This window comes from Thunnus thynnus, chromosome 20 (genome assembly GCF_963924715.1).
Source record: "Thunnus thynnus chromosome 20, fThuThy2.1, whole genome shotgun sequence".
In the NCBI taxonomy this organism is placed as follows: Eukaryota; Metazoa; Chordata; class Actinopteri; order Scombriformes; family Scombridae; genus Thunnus; species Thunnus thynnus.
Genome location: NC_089536.1, coordinates 10,923,791 through 10,944,203, shown reverse-complemented (window position 1 = coordinate 10,944,203; position 20,413 = coordinate 10,923,791). Strand labels below are relative to the sequence as shown.

General features: G+C 40.9%; 1 protein-coding gene across 1 annotated transcript in view; it reads right to left on the bottom strand.

The window, feature by feature from the left end:
• Nucleotides 1-1,426: 1,426 nt before the first annotated feature.
• The window catches only part of LOC137171764 (carbohydrate sulfotransferase 15-like), a 36,615-nt gene continuing 17,628 nt past the window's right edge, over nucleotides 1,427-20,413 (bottom strand). Inside the window, exons 2-8 of the mRNA XM_067575875.1 lie at nucleotides 14,986-15,588; nucleotides 13,243-13,582; nucleotides 9,306-9,449; nucleotides 5,767-5,923; nucleotides 4,531-4,687; nucleotides 3,251-3,398; nucleotides 1,427-1,953 (exon numbers count right to left, since the gene is read on the bottom strand). Coding sequence (XP_067431976.1) covers nucleotides 1,754-1,953; nucleotides 3,251-3,398; nucleotides 4,531-4,687; nucleotides 5,767-5,923; nucleotides 9,306-9,449; nucleotides 13,243-13,582; nucleotides 14,986-15,426 — 1,587 coding nt within the window. The 5' untranslated portion in view covers nucleotides 15,427-15,588 and the 3' untranslated portion in view covers nucleotides 1,427-1,753. The remainder of the gene's footprint in view (nucleotides 1,954-3,250; nucleotides 3,399-4,530; nucleotides 4,688-5,766; nucleotides 5,924-9,305; nucleotides 9,450-13,242; nucleotides 13,583-14,985; nucleotides 15,589-20,413) is intronic.

Genomic DNA, 20,413 nt, shown 5'->3' with positions numbered 1-20,413 from the left:
GTTCAGTTTCCTGTCAGTCACTGTATTCTGATATAGCAGGGACCACGATAAAAGGAGCCATATATTTACTAGACATGACAATATTTGCGAATTCCACGCAAATTGAAGTTGGTTGGAAGTTCTCAATGAAGCAGAACCTCTTCAGCCAGTGAAATGAACCATCCAACTCCAAACAAAATGTGCAAATAACTTGCAGTCACTTGTTTTCCAGTCAGATTGCCTTGATTTCTTTCCTTGCAGTGAGAAGCTGCTGTCTGGCAGTTTGAGATTGTACAGGCAAGGACATGCATTCTTGTTTGGAAACAGCTAAAAAAAAGAATGGGATCCAATATTGTTTCATGAATCTGTGCAGGTTTCCTCTCAATTATGAAAGGTTTTCCAGTGGTATTTGGGTCAGTTTGTCTTGAAATGAAGGCTGGGGAAGAAGGCTCAGGGGCTGCCAGAGAAGAGAGACCTGAGATCCTTTTTCTTGTTTAAAATTGAGGCAGCTCTTACTCTCAAGTACTTTAAATCATCTAGATGTTAGTGATACTTGAAAAACACTCATATTTTACTGATGTAAGTTTCTAAATGCCACAAGTCCAAATTGCAGATGTATATTCTTAGGTATTTTCTGCCCTCTGGTGTAGAGATGGGGTATGTCACCGCTTCAGCACATATTTCAGTATGTTACTATAAATTATATTTTTTCTTCTATTTAAATTGTTCATCAGTGCTCAGCTGGTGTTGAAACAGATTAAATTGCTATTAATTTGTTCCTAGTTATCTATTACCTCTGGGTAGATGTGTCTCTGTCTAAGGTGCCCAAAAGTCTTTGTCTCAATTGTTAAATTAATTTGCTAGATTTAATAGCCTCAGATCAAATCACAAACATTTTAATTCAGTTTTTTACTAATAAGTAATTATTCCGTGTTTGTGACAAACTTTCAGCAGAAGGAGAGGGAGTCATTATGAAGGCTTGATCCCAGTGATCACTGAGCTGCCTTTCAGCAAACTGACAACATCAATTAAAAAAAATAAATCAGGTAGATTTTTCTTGAATCTTCTCTAAACTTTCAGTTTCCCAACACAATACATCACTGTCTGAAGTCTGTATTTGAAGACAGTATGTATTCCAAACTTTTAGCCTTCAGTGTGTTACTTTAAATCAACAGCTAGTGTTAGATTGAGGCCATTATAAGATGGTAGCTGCATGTATCACCCAGTAGAGGGTGGTGTTGTTGCACTAATCCCTCCTGCTCTGCTCAGCGATGGTGCCATTGAGCTTGTTCTCTCCACGGTCAATGCACAATCTTAGTCATTTAAAGTATCTGTTTAGATATATTCCAGCTGTTATGGACAAAAAGCAGAAAATAACAGTCATATGTTTTTAGTTTTGAGGCCGACTATAACCAAACAAAATTTAAAAAGAGAACACAGGACTCTGTTTTAATATCTTTGAATTCACTATTTAATTTTGTACATCTGGTCACAAAAACAATCAAAATCTGCCAACATCTCTCTTTCACACACACACACACACACACACACACACACACACACACACACACACACACACACACACATAATCACACTCTCTTGTGCTATTTTCTATCTTTAATTCATCTCTGCTTTTATAACTTAAAAAATAATTTAAATAAAAAAAAAACATTGATTTTCATGGGCACTTCAGAGAGATGAAACTAAAACAAGGGGGCTGGCTGACACGTCAGTGGTTTCTTTTTTTACTGAGTAAAGGGGAAAAAATGGATGTTCAGAGTTTTGAGTTGTTCTCCCAGAGGAAGGAGTCATTCCGCAGCACTTTGGCCAGTTTCTCATTGAACGGAGTGTAGAAATCCCGCAAGATCTCTTTAGTGATGGCCAACATGGGTCCAAGGTTTTTGTCAGCCGGCCTCCTGGTGTTTGACGCAGGACTTCTTGTGATCTCTGACTCTATTTCTTTTGTCAGTGGTCCTGTAAAACACACACAAACACTGCTTTCACACCCCTTCTTTCTGCGGCACTTCACTCTTTGCTGCAGCTCTAAACAAATGGAACAAAATTCAGTCAAGCAATCTGACATGTCGCTGTGTATCAGCACTCGGCACCGTTTTCATCCAGAAGATTTGAGTCTCTATAGGAGGTAATTGCACCTTTGCTGGTGTTGGCAGCTCTTTGAAGAGCTAAATCTGAGCTTTGGGGCAATTAAACTGTGGGATGAACCAGTGAGACAAAAGTAAGGAGGCTTTCAGACTACAGGGCATAGCTGTATTTGACTGTCGCACATACACTGGCCCGTTACGAGAAGTACTCTATACCCCTGGGAAAGGTTGCTTGATACTGAAAGTATGGAAGGTGTAAGAAAGTTCAGAACTGTATCTGAAAGAAATTAAATGTTCTTTTCCGCACCAGCAGGCTTAAGCACTTAATAGACATAATTTTCTAACATTTGGTGTGCAGTTAAGGTTAAAAGGTCATGCAATGCTTTATGTTACAAAAAACCCCTCATTATCTCTCAAGTACTTTTATCTCTTCCTGCAGACATCTGCAGCTGAAACACATCATTGCTGAAATGCAACACTGAGCTTATGCATAAAGAGTGTTTTGCTGTTTCTTGGGGGGGTTTTTTTCTTTGTTTTCCTTGTGTGTTTGTGTTAGAGCTGAAACGTAAACTGTGATCGTAAACTGAAGATCTTGGACTGATAATCTGACTAAACAAGCAATTTAAAGAAGTCACCTTGAGCTTTAGGAAACTGTAACAGGCATTTTTCACTTCTTTTCTGACTTGATTATGAAACAAATAAAGCATAAATGATTAATTGAGAAAATGATTGTCATATTAATCTAGGGCTGCAAGTAACAATTATTTCCATTATCGATTCATCTGCTGATTATTTTCTCGTTTAATCGATTAGTTGTTTGGATTATAGAATGTGAGAAAATGGTGAAAAATGTTGATCACTCACAGCCCAAGATGCAACCTAAAATGTCTTGTTTTGTCCCATCCAACAGTCCACAACCCAAAGATATTGAGTTTACTATCATAGCATATCATAGCTGGTGATTAATACGACAATGACTATCAGATCCATTTTAAAAGGTCCTGTATCTATGCCAATACTGATCCTGTGTTTCAGATTAGCGAATGACAACTGTTAATAATCACATTCAATAATGTTATATGTGTTGAATAGCTTTGGCTTTAGTAATCGTTTTGTATTGTATTGATCAGAGTCCACAAAAGGATTGATTACAGATGAGACTCACTCACCTAGGTTAAGGAAATCAAAGACTTTGTGCATTGTATATTTCCTGTTAGAGGCATGGTCTTCCAACCTCAAGACCAGAATCTGTTCCCTGCTGAAGACGGTCAGCCAGTCCATCAAGTACACAATGTACAGGCCAACCTGCAGTCTGACCTGTGGAAACAAAAACAGGAGAATCAATGTTAGAAAACAGAAGAAACTTCCTCAGGGTTTCCTCTGCAATCGCAGAACTGGATCACTACCTGCCAGTGAACCAGATATTCTTTTTGTACCTCAGCATGGGCTCTGGGAATTTGTGAGGGCATTTTTCACTGTTCTTTGACATTTTATATAATGATTACAGGATTTATCCGAAAAAAAACTATTATTAGTTGCAGCCCAGAAAATAAATTACCCTCTGATCTTTTGTAAGATTTCACCAGAGCATTTGCAAGTAGCCTAATTGTTGGATGGAAATGGATTTTTAGATTCCCATGCGACAGGTCATTGCAGAACTGTAGGCATAAACAGAATACCTTGTTACTGGGAAAGGAATTATCTCTGTGTCCTCTCGCTCTTTTAGCAAAACTGAAAGGCCTGTCGCAATAAATGATTACAAGCCAGGCGAGCAGCTCTTCCTTTTGTTAAATCAATTTGGTACAGTGAAGGCCAATTGTGCATTCATGTTGGTATTTATTCGTATTTTCTCTCCAGAATCTATTCTGAGCTCTGAAACTTTTATCATGGAGCCACAGACATGAGAGACTGCTGTGAGGACAGCTGTAATGCTTTTCACATGGTCTAATAACTCTGAGGAGATATTAGTGGATGGACAATTAGGCCAGCGGCAGCAAGTGAGCATGCTCTCAGAGGGCCATAAAGCTCGTCAGTGGCAGTTGGAGTGGGGGACCTCTGAATACAAGGCAGCCTGGAGGGGGAGCCAAAAGAGGATGGGCCAGTCTCCTCCTCTCCCTCTCAGCCTGTCTACCCCAGGGCACTGTGGGAAAGGCTGGCCAGGGGCCCAAACACTGGGGTCCGGCACTGCCTGACACTAAGACTTGGTCTGTTTTGTGAGTAAGAAGGAAGTTCACACCACTGCGCTGCTTTGTGGTTCAACAGCGATGCCAATCCCTTTCATAAAGTCCGTCCTGCAAGCTTTAGCATGTGCTAATGAAGTGTGGATTTCACTCCATCTGCCTTTCTCACTCCTTTTCTATTTCGTTCTTGCCACCAGCTAATACACTAGTCGCTAAATGCTGGTTTTCTGCAGGGCTGCAAGACAAAAGCAGGATGGAGACGCACTCACCGGCATGGCATTGTTGACAGTAGTGTTGTACACACAAGAGCGCATTGTGTACTCTGTAAGGCACCCCTCAAATAACTGCAGTGACTCTGACACCTTCTCATGGAAATCCTCTGCAGACTTATTGGCAATACCAAAGTAAAGGTAGTCAGAGTAGAGCCTGCAAGACAACAGAGATGCTCGGTAATAAGACAAACCCTGAAATTTCACTTTTGTTGGACATACAGTCTGTGAGGCTCATTATTTTTTACTTTTTACAGATATATTTTTTAGAGACAGGTGGATTTGAACCATATTTTGTGTTTCCTGCAGCAAAAACACAGACACTGATTATAACAGTAAACAAGGCTGCATTGTGATGTTGACAGCCCAGAAAAAGCCTCCAGTAGAACAAAGTACAGAGACAGTTTGGGAGGAAGTGCAAATGAGCTGCTAATGATGCAAAGTTGCTGTAAATTAAAAACTATAGGCTATATTTTTAATCCAATTTCCACCAGTTTTTGAATGATCAAAGTAAACTGAAAATAATGAGCCTCATATATTGTTACTGTTCATCTCAGTTCTGATGGCTCAGTAAATCTGTCTCTTTCCAAATACAATAAATCAAAGGCTAAAATATTGTATAATATCAAAGTGCTATCTGATTCATGTCAGTCTGTATGCAAAAGGAATGTTGGAGACACATGAGCCATTTAAACACCCCTTTACAATTCAGTTTAAGATGATAGACAGCACCTGTACCAAAGAGATGCCTTGGTTGTAAACAAGTCTCACGTAATAAAAATGGCACTGTTAATCTAAATGAGCATGCAATTCATTTCCTCTAGAATTGCATTTGGGAAAGGTTGCACAGGCTGTGATTTGACAGACAAAAGCAATTATAGAGAGCATGTTCAGACATTCTCTGAAGTAAAAATCAACGTTAACAGCATAAAGTAATCCCAATTTAAACAGAATGCCTCCCAGGCAGGCATTCAACGGTAAGCTCACCATGCATCTGATAAAGGCGTCATAATGAAACTTATGTGACAGCCAGACTGAGTAAAAGGCAACAAATCTGTAACAACAGCTCTTTGTTTCCTATACACAGGGAAAGTATCTGTCTATATCTGCAGTGTAAACAGTCATAATGGAGACACAAAGGTGGTGGTGTGCGTGTCAGAACTGTTCTGCATCGTTTTAGTGCAGATATGCAGTACTGTTGGAGGCAGTGAAATCACACACTGAGATCACTCCCACCTTTCCACTGGGTCCCTGAGCATGACAATGAAGCGGGAATCAGGCTGCAGGGCGTGGACGAAGTCCTGGATAAGGAAGGGTGGTTCTCCCTCTGTGGTGTTGTCATAGAAATACACCCAGGCGTTGTTGTCCCACATGGTGGACGCACTGGCTTCTCCTGCAAAATGCACCCACAATGTTTTAAATAGAAGCATTCAAACATGTCACATGTCATGTACATACAATTATGTAATCACAAAGATAGAAAATATAGACACATTTTAATAGTGATGCACTAACATTTTGGTGTTGTCAGATTTTTTAACAGCACCAGATTGGTATAACCTATTTTCACTTGTTTTTTATGTCCCTATGCATCAAAAACAACTGAGGAATGGAACTGAAGAAGCCTTTTGGATGTGAGGTGCAGAGTCTTCAAAAATCTAAGTTCAGTTGCCCATGACAGAGCACAAGATGCATTGTAGTTTACAGTAAAAAAAAAAATCCTTTTGTGATATCAACAGCTCACAAAATAAGGAGAAACGTGGGGAGCAAACAGAAATGGATTGCGCCACAATCCTAACTAAGAAAAGAATGAATGGTCAAAAAAAACACATTCATGTCCTGATTTGTTTCTTTTAAAGAAACATAATACTTAAATATGTGGAAGTTTGTTTCGATTTCTGTCTACAACAGACGCAGCATCTTACCAGCACATACGTAACAAGTCAATAAAATGAAAGATTCTAAAGCAAGTACACAAACAAGAAATAAATAAGCAAAACTAAATATATATCCAGCTGTGAGCAAAATTGTGCAATGAGTGCATTCCACACGGTGATGGTACTGGTGCTCATAATGAGTCAGAGGAGGTTGTTTCTCAAACAATTCAAGAGCAGAAACTTTATCAGGCTGTGCTGAGAAATGATATCCTGGATTCATTAGGCTGTCTGTGCCTTCATTATCCTCTTATCTTTGAAGTGAAACTGTGATGTATTTGGAGGGAACGCAACACGGGCCTTATCTGCCTCCCTTCCTCGGAATGAGGAAAGGAGGCAGACAACGGTCAGAGTGAAACAGGATCGCTGCTAATGCTGTTATGCCTAAAATGGTACACACTGTGATCAAGTCTATTTAAAAGGTCTCCATGTCAATTAAAAGAGCTTATTTTGCTGCACGGGGAGAGGCCATAATAGGGCAAACAAATGGCGGAGCCAGACCAGCGTGCCTCTGCTGTTTCACAGCGGCTTGGTTTTGGCCGGTGGTCGAGAAGAGTCAGAAGCCCAAGATCCTGGCCACAGGCCTGCACCTTGCTGGGCTCTCCCAGGGCATGGTGTGAATACTGAGCGGGGCTTTGGCACACTCCCCCCCTTACAAGGATTATTTATTTAAAGAGGGAAACAAAACAGGGCGGCATGCTAAGCTTCGCTCAATGCACCAACTCAGTCCAGTGTGAAAAGGCTATTGTTGAAAACTTAAATCAGTTCTTCTTTGCAGCTGAGCAGTTCTTTGAGATCATGTTTGGACGACGGGAAAAGACAGAGACAGATGGGAGCAGAGGGGCTGGGAGCAGGATATGCAGATAGAGGAAGGAGGTTTGTAAGACTTCTCCACCCCGCTGCGGATATTATTGCTGTCCTGACACAAAAAAACAATGATTCCTTTCTACGGCATTTCAGTGAAGTGGCTAAGTGAAGCAGAAGGAAGTTCAGTATTATTAAGCTGTTAGAGCCTCTCTATAGGGCTGAGTCACTGCTCTCTTAAAAATCACCATCACTCACTGGAGTGAGAGTGGCTGCTACAGAGCAGCACCGTGCTTCAGCCTCACTACCTGCTGCTTTAATAGCAGCTTTGTAATATTGGGGGCGAGATTACAAGTGAAGTTCCAGGCAAGTGTCAGGTCACCCTGAGCCAAATGCTATTGGCTGCAGCCTGACGAGGGCACAGAGTACTGTCATTCCTCGTTCGACACACAGATCACAGTGCTGATACAATACATGACCTGAGTAACTAATATGATACAGCAGATGGTGGTAAGCTAAACCTGTCACTCTTACCAAACAGGAAGGTAGAGATTACACAACAGGAAATGTTTGTGCAACTAAAACTGCTGAGCATTCTGATTATTAAGGTTACTGACGATGTTCTACATGCTATCATTTGTATCTAGTTCTCTTGGTTTCCATCTAACATGTAATTCTTCAATCTGTGATAGATGAGTGGCGCTTTATTGGAACAGACAAATGCTGATAAGCAACTTCCTGTAATAATGTGCCACTCCAAGGTTCACTGAGTTCCAAGTAATCCTTTGCTTAGCTTTCTTAGTGTGGACTGGGGTTGGGGTAAGGTCAGTGTTGAGTTGGTTTCATACTTAATGTAAGAGGCAGTCCTGCCTACATATGGCATAGGTTTTTGATTTTGTTCAATCAGATTTCACCTTAACACTTTATTTACGTCCCCCACAGTAACTGTGTTTGCATTCTTTCATTCAATTTGTGATGAAGATTCAACAACGTTAAAGGTTTACTTTTCTAGATGGAAGACTATTGCCTTGCAGTTGACATGTTTACATTCTTTCATTTGGTATGTGAAAGAATCTGTTGTTTACAGTCAGCAAAAGATGTCCTTGCTAGATGTCTGTTACTGAAAAGGAGGAGACAACAGAGCCTTTCTTCAAATTGCTTCATGTTGTTTTCACTATCAACAGTCTTCTCTGGCATCAGAAACTTGTAGGAAAAAGAACAAACAGCCACAGCTGAAAAATGGCAGTTCTTGAGGTCTCCACATTGTATGTCTATAGCCTAAATATGTAGTCACATTTTTCAGTAGGCACATATCCCTTTACGTTGCAACCTACGGCAGCTATGTGCTCCTCATTTGTATGCTGCTTTGGACAAAAGCAGTAACCTCTTAACACAGAGCTAGGAATCCATCTTTAGGGTGTTGGTCAGTTTGTTAACAGTTTCTTACTGGATTGGAGAATTGGAGTATTTTGATTAAATCCCTGGTGACAGAGACAAAAGAGACCAAATGGAGCAACACCAGCAAGCACACGTCTTACACTAACTTCCCAGGAAAAGTTAGTCTCTCAAGCTGGGGACTGTCTATTACAACCATACTCTAGTTTGCCAGTAAAAAAATCTAATGCAGAAAAACATGTGGACAGACTTTTAATGTCAGGATTTAAAAATGTAAAAAGTAGAGTCCTTAACACAAGGGGGGTGGAAAAAGGCAACCATTTTTCCATTATCCCTTCCCATCCTCTCCCAAATCAAATCCTGCTGGTAGCGCTACCAGAGCGTATAATGATCCCACCAATCGGTCCAAAAAAAAAACTAGTTGGTTAATAATGGACAATCTTTGTGGTACCAAAATATTTCATAAGTAATAAGTCCCTTTGCCTCACTTCAGTTGCTTTTAAAGCCAGTGATGTATTATTTTAAGCTTGTCTTCTGCCCTCACCATTGGTTACTGAACAGAATGAGAAGTACATATGAGGAGCCTATGAAATAAGTTTCCACTGTATTTTCCACGAGTGTGAACTGAATCGTTTGACTTACCTATGATGATGTTTGGTTGGTTGGGGGTTCCACTGGCATTTGCAGTAAGGTTGCCTTGAATTTGGTAAGCAGCCTGATCAAACAAGTCCAGGTAGTCCTCCACTGGATAGCGATCATGGAAGCCCTCGCTCAGACGGATGATACCTGGTGGTGAAAGAAGACAGACGGTATTGTAGATACACCTCTTGGGGTCCAGTTGTAACTGGAGTGTCTGCTTCTGTCTCTTGGCTACCGCATCTTATATTTTGTTCAAAGTAGAGACAGACTAACACTGTGTGACTAAAAAAAAAATTTAAAAATCAGGGTGTATATCCATCAAGAATTCATCCAGTTTTTATTCCTGTCTGCACCCTCCTCTCCATGTGTTTGGGATCACTCTACAGGAGGTCATTAGAGCTTCTGTTTTGTCCTAACTGTAGGGTGACCTATTAAAATCCAAGTTCAGATCCAACCCAAATTCAACAGGGAATACTGTCACCACTCAGTTTTCAATGTTTCCAGTTAAGGGCCGATGTCATGTTACTGCTTTGAATGCAAGATGCGTTTTCCATCTGAGCTGCTGTGGTCTACAGCATAATTGCAATTTACAAGGTAATTGTGGAGATTCAGTGTAGAACTTAAGAGTATCCATGCAGTATAAGGATAATGAGGTAGTTCGGGCGTCTGTTACTTCTAGTGATTCTTTGATGGTGTCGCAGTAAAACACCTTTCTCTAGTTAGCAGGAAAACATGATTAAAAAAACTCTAGTAAACTCTCCAAACAGCCAGCCTACATCATTATTCATCCAGAGCTGTCAAACTCGTTTGAGGTGTGATGGTGCTGGCGCTTCAGGGCTTTTTGTTTTTTTGTTTTTTTCATCCCTCTGCTTTTTGATATGAATGAAGCGTCACACAATCTCCAAATAGTCTGTGTTTCCTGATGGGTAAAGTATACGGCAGACACATCTGCTTAAGATTCAAACTGCTCCTCTAAGAAAGTTATGTGGCGCAGATCACATCAAATCACCTTTTCACCGCATCGGCTGAGTGGAGCCTCCAGGGGAATGAAATTAATACAAAACAAGACTATTTGAATTCAGAGTGTTCTCAAAGGATGTCTTAAGAGAAAAGTGCTGATTACCAATGCACAGCCCTAAGTGCTACACTAGAAGGAATATAGAGGAATGAAGGAGAGTGACGGCAAGATAAAAGGAAAGGGAGTGAGGGGGGACAATAATGGAGAAGGGACCTATGTCCTTGGGATACAGCAGCATTTGCTGCTACGCAACATCACAAGCTGCAGAAAATATGACAAATTAAGGCAAACAGCTCATCCACATCCCGCAGTTTTATGAGGCTCACATAATTATCAACTTAAACCAAATACAACACATTAAAAAAAAAGTATTGCATGCAGACTGATCAATCCACCAATTAGGTTTTATGAGTCTAAGAGGGATTAAGGGCATAGTCAGCAATTGGATGAACTTCAAAAGGATTGCTTTGGTTGCGACAGTTAAGCCTCCTTTGATATCGGTGGTTTGAATTTGGATGAAATTTTCAGAAAGTGTGGCCAAATACTGTATGTAACAACCTCAACAAGTATTATGCCTAAACCCCAGGTGCAATTATTAAAATCATTAAGTTATTTTTAGACTGATAGCTTGCGGCAACATAAAATGTATGCATCAGTCATTGCTGTGTAGAAGAATAGTGCTCCACAGTGAGAAATCACCATGAAAATTGAGTCCTCATGCCGCGCTGGTGTGATAGTGCAGCTGCTGTTCTTAAAGGAGAATTATGAGATTATCTACATGCTGTATGTGCACGTCTTTCAACTCAGTATAAAGTCATTATCTGATCTGCTTTCGATTCCGTAATCAGAGCTGACTTTGAACAGAACCATCAGTCGAGAGGCAGATCCGTGCCCTACAGTTTAACTGCTGCTCTTCACTTCTTTTTTTTTTTCTTCCTCTCCTACTTCTTCGCAAATGAAGACACACATTAGTGACAATCACACACACTGGCTTACACTCCTGATGCCTGCCTCTTGAGCTGTTGAAGATTATCCATCAGTCTTAATGGCTGTTTCAGTTATAAAAGAAAACAAAAATCCATGTGGGTATTGGGGATGATGATTTGCCTCATTTTGGGTGCAAAAGCATAAGACTAATTTAGAATGTAGTCTATTGATAGACATCAATCAAAATCATTTTTCACATATAAGGGAAGAACAGACTCAAGATGTTTTTTTGTCATCAAATTGAACCAAAACAGCAATGCAACAAAGCATCTGCAAGTTAAGTAAGGGTTGGATTTGTTTAATTCAGAGGGTTCTGAGTTCATTCTGAATACAGTCTTACACCCAGATCTCGCATGAGTTTTAATCCCATCTGTGGTGGTGTGGTGGTTATTTTAACATCACAGATGCACGTGGAGAAAGAGACACACGTTGGCAACCACACATTCAGGCAACACAACCGCCATACTACCAGATGCCTGCTGTGAAGCGTCTCTTACCTCTTGGCACACAGTCTGAGGGTTTATATCTTTGTTTGAGTAAATAACATATTACCACCTGTTCAAACTCCATGAAAGCCAACGGCTTTAACCAGGATTGTGGGTGTAGGCTGTGTGTGTATCTAACAAATTTGAACTGAAACAAGGCAGTGATTAACAGATAACATTAACCAGCTAAATTGGCAAATATTTCCTGAAACTACAGCGAAAAAAGCAGCTTGAAATATGCCCCTAAGAGTTTGTAAAATATGCAATAGCTCCTTCGTAAAATGAAATGATTTGCTATCCAATTTAATAAATGTATGATTGCTCTGTTACTCCTTTAAATGAGAGTATAAAATTCATGGTGTACGAAGGGGGAGCAACCAGACAGCTTTAAAATAAAGCAAGAAATACAGAAGGAGCTGAAGGAAGCAAAGTTCACGGTGGGTAGATGTGTCATAAAAAACGAGCGCAACACCGGGTTTGCTAAACAAGAACAGGAAACAGTGCACCCACACATGTGGGTTCAAAGCGTGTGACAAGGCTTCAGATGTTGCATTTTTCACGTGTTCTTTTCAAGTGGCTTCTACCACATAGACAAATCTATGTCACAGACAACGGTGAAATCCTGTTAGTCTAGATTCTTCTGCGTATAGTCCTAGTTGAGCCATTAATGAGCACTGTCACCGCAGCCGTCTATTTATCAGGATGGAGAAGTTTCACTGGTAAGAGGCTGATGGCAGTGTAAAAAATAGCACAAGGGGAGGAAAAAAGAAAAGGACAATTAGCAGTCATAATGGTGAATGAGGCAGGCAGTAAAGATTCTAAATACACCATTAGAGCTGTAAATTTGAGGCTAACAACTCTCAGCTAGAAAATAAACAGTTTAAGTTTATTCTCATGCACAGCACAAGATGTGTCTTGAATATTCATTTCTCGGTTAATTGCATTGGGAGATTGAACCGCGTGCATCAGAGAGACTTAATTCATGTCACATTCAGGGCTCACATCCAGCTAGGCTTCATATTTAAAAGAAGGAGAAAAAAAGAAAGAAAACAATTGCATTTATTTTAGAAAAATCTCAGTTTGACAGAGTGTAAGGTTGTCAGCCAATACCCCGACAAAGAAACACCTCCCCCTAAATTACCGTACCACTGAAATGTATAGAAATGATGGAATTTAGTTTTTGCAATTCATGCATTTTAACAATATGACGACAGTAACAACGGAGGATAAATTTAATTATGCTCATGCAACCGACAGGCCTGCCTTTGAGGGTGAGACCCCTTCAAATTTCTGTCACTGAGTGCTTTTCTGAAGCCCCCTGAGGTATGGCTCTGCCAAAATGATATACGGTAGAGAGTCACATTTCACACTCTTAATACTCTCGGGCTCTTATTATTGTGTACCAGCCTGGAGGCCTCAACCACAGCAAATTATAGTTTTCTTTACTCACCAAACCTCTTGCGGGTCCACCAGTGTGGCTCTTTGAAAGTGGTGAACTTGACATCTGGGTGCAGTCTCAGTCTGTCATACAGGTCTGTTGTGCCACACTTTGGTTGGCCAATGATATAGAAATAAGGGAGGCACCGCATGCGGTAATGTTTCCCGCCGCGGTGAAACAAATGTTCTCGGAAAGTGTTCCTCAAGTGCTGAAACACGGTCCGGAAGCGCCTCGAATAGCGCGCGTACAAGTTTGTCCTGTATGGGTCCGAAGTGATATTCCCAGTGTAGTCCTCGTACCAGCAGGGGTTCTTGACACCAGGCAGGAATTTGCGGGGGATAACCGAAAACATCTGTAAAGGGCAAAAAAATAAGCTGCTGAGTCACCATGCTTCCCAGATATACACAAGCATTTTAGGCAAAGCCTTATGTAAACTCTTGGGATTACCAATGCTAAGTCTGCGTGATGAAAGATAAATACATTCAAGAAATTTCTCAGATACATTAAACAACTGAAAACTTTTTTATATGTGGGCCACTGTTTTGGCAGGTGTAGTCAAACACCATCTGTGAGATCAAACTGCACATTCATGACAAGTTTGTGCAGGAGGATAATCTCTGGAGGGGCAGATATGCAGTAAATTGGCTTTAGATGCACGGACACATTGATACAAGTGAGTGCACATGTACATGAACAGACAGTATTTTGAAATTGTTCTTTTTTGTTGTGTTGGCTCAATAACAACAACAACAAAAATTCAAGTTTTTATCTAATATTGTTTAGGAGACAGAAAGTGATTAGACAAGTTAACTTAAACTTAAATAGATTCATCATATTAAATATTTTGTCTGTCTTGGATTAAAACCCAAACAATAAAAAAGCATATCTGTGCTAATACTCTCTGACTGTATTGTACATGAACAGACATGCAGTCTGCCTGGGGAGATAAGGATGATTCATCCTCAGGTGTAGACACATTTCCACCATAGTTTCTTTCTGGAGCCTCCTCACATTTCAAACTGTTTTTTTGGTGATCAGACACAACAAAGACCCCTGTTACTACCATTCGCTCACTGCCTGTGATACACAGCTACTTTAAGGACAATTAATGCCGGATCCATCCACAGACGTGGTATTGATTGTCCCGCGGCCCCACTCTCCTATTCATTAGCTTGTTCAATAAGAAATTAGTTATGTTGCAAATAGCCCTGGCAAAATCCATTATCATTAGGATTAACAATTAATTGAACCAGGCTTTGAGGTGAGACGGACACTGTGAGAAAGCGACGGGGCCAGTGTGTTGGAAGACTGTGGGATGACTTTGAGCTTTAAATCCCCCCTGAAAAAATTTGGTAGAGACATATGCAATTATCTTGCGTGACATGAAGTGTTATACAAGGTTTTCAGCAGTTTTATCTTTTTTAGAAATTAAATTAGAAACTGCAGCCAGTGGGGAATAGCACTGGCGTAGCTGTATTGAACCCTACGTAGACAGCATATATAGGCACGAATACTCATTTGAATTACCTTTTCACTTCAAATTTAATTACGCTTCAAGACACATCTGTGATTGTCAATTAAAAGAGAGATCGATATCATGCTGGGCCACGTTTGTAGTATGATTAAAATAGAGAGATAACATTTACAATATAAAACAGGTATTCGTTACGGCAATCAATCTGATTTTTTTTTAAAAACAATCCCTTTGAACACATTTAATAAGAGATAAGACAGATCTATGTTCTGGTTACTCACATGTGGCTCACTGTTAACCAGTGCCTTGAGCTCTGGGAGCTGTCGACTACTGCGAAACTCCACCTTGGATGTGATGGACTTGACCACCAGTTTAATATGTGCGTAGTCCTTGACTGACGAGAGGTTGAAGGCAAAGGGCCCGGGGCTGACCAGGCTGCTGAAATGATAGGGGGACGGAGTGAGGAGGAGGCCCTTCTTGTCCCCCGTCAAAATGTACGAGGCCATGATGAGGAACATGACGGCCAGGCCGAATAGGAAGCTGTAGAGCCGGATCTTGCGGAAGCACCCCAAGGTGCTCCACCTCCTTGGCAGTTCACGTTTCACCTCCAGGACGGCGAACAGGTTCATGGGAGTGTCGTCCACCTGCAGTAGAAGTGGCCTCTTTCGGTAGTCGTCCACCGAGGAGCCCAGCAGGCTGTATTTGTAGTCCATCTGTGTCATGGTGTCCACGGCCAGCAAGTCCCAGGTGTCACAGCTCACACACAGGGAGGTGTTATGGAGCAGGAGACAGCCAGACCGGAGGTTTTGGGATGCGGGAATAACTGATAGCTGATATCCATGATGGGTTGTGGTGAACAGCCCACCTCATCCACTGACGCCTCCCTGGTTAGAGGAAAAAGAAAGTAAACTAAGAGAGAGAAGACCAGCAGTCAAGATTGACTCATTGTTTTAATGTTTGGGCTAATGCAAAAGCTTCCAAAACCGCATAATCAAAACCTCATAAATATTTGAAATAACTATGTGAAACTCTGTTTTACAACTGTGATTTATGCTGTGCGGATTTGGACCCCTTTTGCCTGCAATCTGAACGTAGCCTATGTCACTTCTCACACTCTTATATGGAGCTGAGGCTCTTTGCGTAACAATTACAGTCACTGCAAGAGATGTCTCATTCCCAGAAGTTGCATTGACGTAATACTGATAGTCACGTCCTGCTCAAATGCTGACTTGCAATTGGGGGACCAGGTTACCACAAAGGAACTGATTGAAATTCTTTCCATTTTAGTTTCAGTTCACATTTTTTACCTCAAAAGCATTTCATCACATCCCTTAGTCTCAGAAAAATGTAGTAAGGTAATACTACTTTGTGAAAGCATTCAAACAGTATAAAACTGTAGGGAATTCTGCTTGAACCTCTGTGTTTCTGCAGTTGAAGCAGTTTAACCTCAGGCTGTTCAAAGGAAAATAAATTGATAGTAGAGGGAAACAGTGAAAGAAATCTGTCTGCTCTGAATATTGATGACTTAGGTGAAATGCCACTGAGAATAGTAATAAGTCATCTGGTAAATGACAACACAGTTCAAAAGATCAAATTTGTGGAAAATCGGACCTCTTAGAATATGACTAATAACTGAGTAATAATCACATTATACAGGGTTCAACTATTTCCGCTGATTTTCTCTTAGACTTCCTCTTTTAATCAGACAGCACAGCAACACCCCTCTCTACCTCACAGTCCATCCTCCCATCCTTCCTGTGCATCGGAGTCACAATATGGAGGGAGCGATAAGGATGAGGGATGCATTCAGCCTAGAAACTATGAGGCTGTGTATAAGACTCTCCTGGGGAGAGACACGAATATAAGAGACACCCGGTCTGGACCGGAGAAGGGATTATATTATCAGAAAATGGTATTCCTCACTGAGAAGTCACATGGATCAACAGTCACCCACAGATAAAAGGAGGGCCAATGTCTACGGGGTGAAAGAATTGGGGATCTTTAATGATAATGCTCCTTCAGCAGCAATGTCTACTTTTATCCTTGAGGCTTTCTTTGTGTCTGGAGATGAGCCAACATTATGGCAGTGAATACAACCCAGCATAATGACAAAAAGCCAACAGAGCCAAGAGTCTAGGACACTTTTCAAAGGGTGAGTGGGATGTTCAGGAATATGGCTGAAGCCTTTGGTATTGTTTTACACATTCATACTTGAAACTGTATGGATACAGCCATAAGGTATGATGTATGTTATACCTGCAACCTGGTCCTGCTCGCATACATCATAAGATAAGGGCGCTATGGAAGTGAGTCATTGCTCCTCCTCACGGCTGCTAATATTGTCTGTACCCCCACCGCCGCCCATCGCCCACACCCTATGCACAGCTCTGTATCTGTAGAGCTTGCGGCAGAGCTGATAAGAGGACGTCTGGAGAGTGCCTGCCTCCCTGCTCAAGCAATGTCATTTACCCCCAGCTGAGCCCTCAGCGTCACCTCACAGCAACAGTCCCCATCTCTCCAGGAGACAGGTGGAGAAATAACGAGCCTGCTCTGAAAAGACAGATTTCCAGCCCTCAAAAAGTTTTGTCTGACAGCAGCTTCAGTCAGTGAAAAAGAGCGCTGAAGGTTCACCGCAAGAAGCTGAAAGGACACTCAGATATTAATGTTTTCGCTTTTAGCCAGAAAATGAACCTATCTTTTGCAGCAGGATTATTTTTATCACTTTCCAAAAAAAAAAAAATATGAGCAAGAGTAATGGATTTTAAATTATGCTAGCTACTTCAATTAAAGTTTGCCCACACGTTGCAGATGGCGTATCAGCGTTTGTCTCGTATAAAAGTTCACCAGAACAAGTGTGTTGAGGTGCTTCCTGTTATTCAAATAGTCTGTGATTGTGTGGGATCCCATTTTAACAAATACTCTAATTTTCCAAAGTGATAAAAGGCTCAGTTAGACTAAGAGATATGCTTTCAGCAGAAATGTAATTATTGCAGGTTAGAAGTCCTAGCACTCTGAGTGGGATGACATTTTCAGGATTGTACTTTGTTAACAAGCCCGCTGTTTACTATTGACGACCATATGCACTCATCTGTAGTCATCATGACATTAGCTCTTATTGACTGCCTGTGTCCTTCATCAAGGCTGAAGTCAATGGGGTGCTTGTGCTTGAGGCAATTTAAGATAGAGGGAAGGAAGAAGAGGGCATGAAGGTTAAAGATAGAGAGAGAGGTAAAAAGAGAGCACAAAGATGGAAAGACAGGAAGAGGAAAAGGGAACTGTGTCATAAACAAGAGAATGGCACTCTCAAGGGAATTCACATCTAAATCAATCAGTCAGCTAACTGTAGCAGTGGGTGACTGGCAGCTTGACAGATCTGCTCTATTCATAAAGCAAATACATTTCTTCTATCCATCAAACCTGATGAAATAGCTTAACTTGAACAGAAATATGGTTGGGGGGCAGTGGACAAAGGTTGCATCATTCACCGTTTCACCTGACAAACCTCTGAATCCACAACAAGCAATTTGAACATTTTCATCACTGACTGTGAAGGCCGTATCTTAAGGTTAACCACATCATTACCGCACATTCAGTCACTTTCACTTGTAGTCACTTAAATGACATAAAACATAATCACAGTTTGTTTGGTTTAGAATTTTGTTTATTCGCACCATTTGACACTAGCACATACGTTTAGTTTACATTGTTTTGTCACATTACTGGTTTGTTTAATAAAGTTATATTAATTCCTTTCTCTTTGCCTTTGAGTTAGGTGAGTGCTGAGTTCTCCTTTCTGGTCTGGCAAAAGATGAGGCTGAGGGTGTGGCCTGGTTATATGCAGATGCCCAAGCCAAGGACCAGACCAAGAGCTCTGACAGCATGAGGGAGTTATTGTCTATGCTGTCTTCCTCTGTATGTGTTTATTGATTTGATTAGCCAGTATATATGTTTGCTTCATGTCTTATTCTGTTAGGTCTGTTGGTTGAGTTAACATCCTGTTTTGTTAGTCTTATTTTTCAGAATTATGTTTTGTCGACCTCTTTTTAGGGGCCCTGTAACTTAGTCAATTCAGTTACCTCCATTTATTTGTTTTTATTAAATCTCTTTGGGAAAATAAAACCCAGTTTTGAAAGTTGTGAAACCCGTGTTTACTTGTGCTTTGACTGCTTGGTCAATGACACTGACGATGGATGTTACCACATTTATTTCTGCACCTCCGACGGGATTTAGTGGAAAGGAAACTTTATGCTCACACATGACGTAATGTAAACTCCTGAACAATTTTGTCCATTTACAGTTCTGTTGAAGTTTTATTCGAACAAGATGTCCGTGGCTTCAAAAAGCTGACAAAAAAAGGAAAAAGGAGAAGGGCGGCGTTACTTTGTGTAATTCTACTTTGAATGGAAAGCAAGGAAAAAGAAGGGTGGGGGGGCTTGGTGTTTTTCAGCGAAGTTCAGTTTTATTTCTACCACAACACAGTTTAAGTCAAGACCACAGTTACCTGCAATATTTATAAAACTATTCCAATAATAAAACAAGTTCATTCCATTTTATTAATGGAATTTTTAACAGCAGCCATGTGAGAAACTGGATCACAGAACTCCTCAAACTGCAAGACCGCCAACCAAAATTCCTAACATGCCAGGACATTTGGATCAACACATGGATCAACAGTCACCCACAGGACATTTGACACAGGAGGTCTAGCAACCCCCTGTGTCAAATGTCAAACAACTGGACTGCAGATCTGGCAGAAATTGACCCTGATTCTAAAATGAGTCTGGGCCAACAAATTGGGGGTTAAATTTGGGTTTAGTGTGGCCAACTTTTGTAAAGACTGGGAAAGATTAGGACTACAAGTTGAAAAGTCCCAAGTATAAATGTTTGACTGGGGGGATCAAACACGTTAGCCACACAGATAACTTCATAATGATTGTAATTAACTTCAAAGACACTGGCATCCCTGGTAATGGTCTGCATGCTGTGCTGATGGTTTCCTCCCTGTGTGGTGCAAATGAAATTGCCACTCATCAGAGACAGACCTCTCCATACTGTCTACCCTGTCATTCAGGGACAGATCAGTGAAACAAGCAATCAGGCAGATTTGTTTAAAGTCTGCCGTCTACTCTGCTCCTGGATGTCCATCTTGGCTCTGAAAAACCCAACCAATCTCAAACACTGGCAGCTAATTACTGTCTCGTGTACCTTTTCTTCTTCGCTTAACAGTTCTTTGCTTTGTGTTTATCGCCGTCGATGCAGGATGATTGATTATTTGTGTGAAAAGCCACAATGTAGATGGACAGATTATCTTTATTTGTGCTAAGCACCAGTCGAAATCTATTGTTGTTAACCACTATTAAGTCGTCTTCTGCTGCAAAGCAACTTTAAAAGCTGGTTGTATTACAGCTTTTCTCTTGCTGTCAATGTGCTTTCTTTAGCATTGATTATGAAGACAATAACTGCCGAGTGGTGACACAAACATAGTAGACAAGCCTTTACTTGCAGGGTAAGAATATTGTTATGTTTTTCCTATACCGTCCATGAATTGTGGTCAACAACAGGTCATATTCAGACAATACGAATGGCAACTCAGCAACCCTTAAATCATCCATTCCTCAAACCACAGTGGTATTATACCTGGCTGGAGAAGCAGTCTGTGCAGTGGAGAGCACGCTGCTGTCCTACTTCCTCAGCTCTCTGGTATTTAAA